The sequence below is a fragment of the Gracilinanus agilis genome, unplaced genomic scaffold, assembly GCF_016433145.1.
Source record: "Gracilinanus agilis isolate LMUSP501 unplaced genomic scaffold, AgileGrace unplaced_scaffold44633, whole genome shotgun sequence".
Taxonomy (NCBI): Eukaryota; Metazoa; Chordata; class Mammalia; order Didelphimorphia; family Didelphidae; genus Gracilinanus; species Gracilinanus agilis.
Genome location: NW_025378726.1, coordinates 1 through 4174, shown reverse-complemented (window position 1 = coordinate 4174; position 4174 = coordinate 1). Strand labels below are relative to the sequence as shown.

General features: G+C 39.9%; 1 protein-coding gene across 1 annotated transcript; it reads right to left on the bottom strand.

The window, feature by feature from the left end:
- Positions 1 to 268: 268 nt before the first annotated feature.
- Positions 269 to 1873, bottom strand: LOC123255358 (nuclear factor 1 A-type-like; the record flags this gene model as incomplete). The annotated part of the gene is made up of 1 exon (XM_044684173.1): positions 269 to 1873. A coding segment is annotated over one exon (805 nt), but the record flags the coding sequence as incomplete, so codon positions are not given.
- Between the last annotated feature and the right edge of the window lie 2301 nt (positions 1874 to 4174).

Sequence of the window (4174 nt, the reverse complement as noted above, 5' to 3'; positions counted from 1 at the left end):
CAAGAAATCTTGGATATCAGGAATATCATGACACAAAGATACGACACTCCGGGAAGTATTCACCTCCCCTATGTCAATCCCTCCAAAGTCCCAAGTAGAAAGGATTGGAGGTTCTCAAGTATACGTCGATATTCTCCTGTGAGTCGATGATTCCTCAAACAAAATTTTTTTTTTATTTCTTGTAGGCCCTTCAAAGTCCTCACAAAATAGTCCAGTGTGGATTTTCTGGGTGTTTTTAAAAAAAAAATATTCCTCAGGAAAATAAATGAAATATACAAATAAATAAAACTGGGAGAGAGAGAGAAATAGCTAGAGAGATAAATCTAATAACCTACTAGGAGGATTCCATAATTTCCATTCTTCCGTCTGGCTCAAGCAACCGCTATGAAGGTAATCTAGCAAGACCGGTATGTACATATGAAATGTCAACAAATTACACAAGACTTGAGCTTACACATAACACAATGTACCTTTTGTCTAACGCAAGACTAAAAGAGAATATACAAATGCATTATTTCATGCACCTCTCAATACGTTCCCTTCAGGCTCCCTCTCAAGCTCTCCAGGAGATTCTCTAGCAAAGCATACTTTTTTTTCCCCCCTCAAGGAGCCTATAAAACACAACATGGACTTATTCCCCTTTTAACCAGTCCAAGTTGAATCAATCCCCCAACCTCGGGATGGCCCGTACTTCCGAGATGGGTTCCTTTTGGCATTAGCCTCTCTGTCGAATATTCAGGAGAATATTTGTCGCCCTGCTCCTCTAAATAATAAGCTTTCCCATTCGCTCAGCTCCTAAAAATCGCCACTTCTATTTTTCTCATGCAAAAGAACAGTCACCTGAGAGGTCGTGACTCAATTTTTTTTTTTAAATTGGCAAAGTAGGCTTCAGAAAGTTCTAGAACAGAAATACTAAGAATCTGTCCTCATCAGGAACAAACTCATGTGCTTTTTCAACTCGTCCATTGGATGCTCCCAACACACCCTGAGTTAGCTCTTCCCCAGCGTTGCTTGTTTTGGTCAGTTGTGCGTGTTTTGGATGCCCTTCCGAGAAGCCAACCTGCTCTCCTAACTACTTACCAATGGAACCCCGGAGCACGAGGACTCCCTCAAGGCTAGTTTCCCCCCTTTCTGGTCTGGCCTGGGCCTCTCTTTGAAGCCCTCCTGCCCGCCCTCCATATGCGGCGGGCTCCTCATCAAGCTTAGAAGTCGTTGGCATAACAGAAGAAAACATATGGGGGGAAAAATTTTTTTTAAGTAAAAGTAGAACAATATTTGACTGTCACCACACTTACCTGCTGCGTGCACAAAATATGCCAAATATAAATCGAGTTCCTTAACAGAAACTCCTATGTGATGGGGCTGGACACACAGCCCTGGATTTGAGCATTGTGGGGACTTTACAAGGCGCTCTCCATCAGTACTTTCGAGTGGAATACCTTTAAATAAAATCACCATCACAAGGTCCAACCTCCAGACTTTATCTGCCTGGCGAAGGCAGTCAATTCTTCGCATCTTGCCTTTCTGGTCTGGGTTAGAAAGAACACAACATGGAGGCTTTTTCCCCGTAACCGTGAGAACAAAATCCTCGCGATACTCAGGTCGGATATCTTTCCGCAATTTGGCCAGAAGTCTAGATGCCCATTTCTGTTTGACTTCAGGTTTCTCACTTAGCAACTCATCCTTCACTGCTCTCTCTTCCTCTTTTGACATGCGCTTCTCATGTTTTTTAAAGTATTTTCGTTTTCGGGCTTGCAGGTTGAACCACGTGTACGCGAACGCTCGGACGTGGGGCAGAAGTGCTTCGATGAAGGGATGAAACTCATCCTGAGGAAGAGAATGAAAAAGTAAATAAATAAATGGGTATCTGTAGCTAGGAACCCAATGGTTCCATAGAATGGAAACCAAAGAAAAATACTATTTCGTAAGAAAATATTCATATTGTAAAGAAATTGGAATTAGGCATCCTCTGTATGGATACGCCCAAAGTTTTCTAAAAGAAGCCGCAGAGAAATGAGTCGAGTAGCACAACTCTACCAGAGAAGGAAGAGAAAAGCTGGGTCCGAAAACATGGACATTTCTCCAGCATGACCATCCGGCGGGTCTTGTGAGGGAGTGAGGCCTAGTGTTCAAATTTGTCCGAGATGGCCGATGGAAGACAAATCTACCCGGGGGAGGACCGACGGCCCGATGCTAACCTCAGCCAGGTTTCCAAGCGAGCATATCTTCCTTTGCTCTAGCTCTGACCCCACTCCTTGTGGGGTAGCCAGGGCATGCCCGCCAATTTGGCAAATCCAGAACCTTTATCTGCCAATCAATGTTTGTACGTAGAAGTCCAAGGCAAGGCAGAGTGAAAATTTTCTCCGAGATGCATTTAGCAATGGCAATCGGTTATACTAGAAAGTTTCTCTCTGAGAGACTTTACAGAGAGATGTGAAACTTTTTCATATTTATTGTATTTTAATACTCCTTTTGGATGGTTAGAAGACCTACCGATAACCCCTCAAAATAACAACAAATTCAGAAAATGTGGGCGGGTCTCCTTCAAAAGAAGAAGTAAATGGTTACCCTTCATTTAGCTCTGATTAAAAAAGAAAATTTTGGACTATGGAGTCACGTATAATGAAAAGGGGGTGTGTGTGAGAAAGACGTGCTTATAAATAGAAAATCTAAAATCGTCTTCCAGACCAGAGAGGTTACATAGATATGTTTTTCATTTATTCATGTAAAGAAGAATGATTTGATTTTAATAAAAGAAATATTTCCGGTTCTGTCTTGCTAAGAATTCAAAAAGTCAGTATTTTTCAAGCTTAAGATACTTTGATAAATGTGCTGTTAAACATGAAAGGCCGTAAATTTAAGTCCTTTAAAGTACCCGGCAAGTAAGTTGAATTTAACATAATATGATGATCTGCCTTATTTTATCTTGCCAATTCGGTGAAAACACCTGATATCGTCAAAGAAAACAAAACTGTAAGACACATGGAAGCAGAACCAATGCGAGGCTTTCTGAGACCACAGAATGCTTCCTTAATAGACGGGGTGTTCTGCCATAACTCCTTCCACCAAAAAAAAAAAAAAAAAAATTTAAAAAAAATTTAAATAACGTGCTTACTTTTGAGCATGTAAAATTAAAAGACATGCACATAGATAACTGCTACGTTGTACCAGACAGAGGAGGGGAGGAAGGGCAAACCAATATTCTAAAATATAAAATTTTTTTTAAATATAGTTTCTAATGGCCTTCTAAAAGAATATGCATCTCAAAGGCCCAAGCAAGTAGATACTACCCTCAACACACACACATACACACACGTTAATATTGAAATATTAACTAGCTTCATAATCTACTTCAACATGTGCCCTTTATCGCCAACAGGCTAAAATTTATATATATATATATATATATATATATATATATATATTTGTCAGTGGGTAGGGTTAGGGTTAAATAAAATTTAGGGCATAGTAATTAAGTAAAATTAGCCAAGTACTGGTCATGAGTAGAAATGAGGATTCATAGAATATTTATTGAATAAATCATTTCGGCCAGTGGATCTATTTTTCCCCACTTCTGGGCAAGTTGGGCCTAGTATTTCCCATAAGTTTTAAGAAATGCTCTCCTTTCAGTAAGAATTTTTTTTTTTTTAAAGCAGAGACAGGCACAATATATATGCCTGCTTTCGGTGGCAGAGAAATGGCTTGACAGAGGCCAACGTACAGCAAAAGCAGCATCGAGAGCCACCAAAAGTCATTTAAAAGCAAATAATAATAATAATAATAATAATAATGTTTTTGATGCTTGAGAAACTCCAGTTCATTGCTGTTTAAAAAGTCCCTTTCCTTCTCTTCTTTCTTCTTCTCTAAAGTCAAAGTTTACCAGCTAAGGTCCATTCAGACTCCTAAAAGTTCCCCCTCCAACAGCAGGGTATTTAAACATCCCTAAATTCTGGACACATCTTTGGAAAAAAAAAAAAAAAAAAACAACTCGAAAACTATCTAAGTCGTATGTCTAAGACAGTGCTTCCCACTGGCGGACTTTCTCATAGCCAGGACATGTTGGGACCAAAACTCGGCGCTATTCTAGAAGCAAAGAACTCAGAGACTGCCTTAAACTCCAAAGTGAGCACACACACACACACACACACACACACACACACACACACACACACAC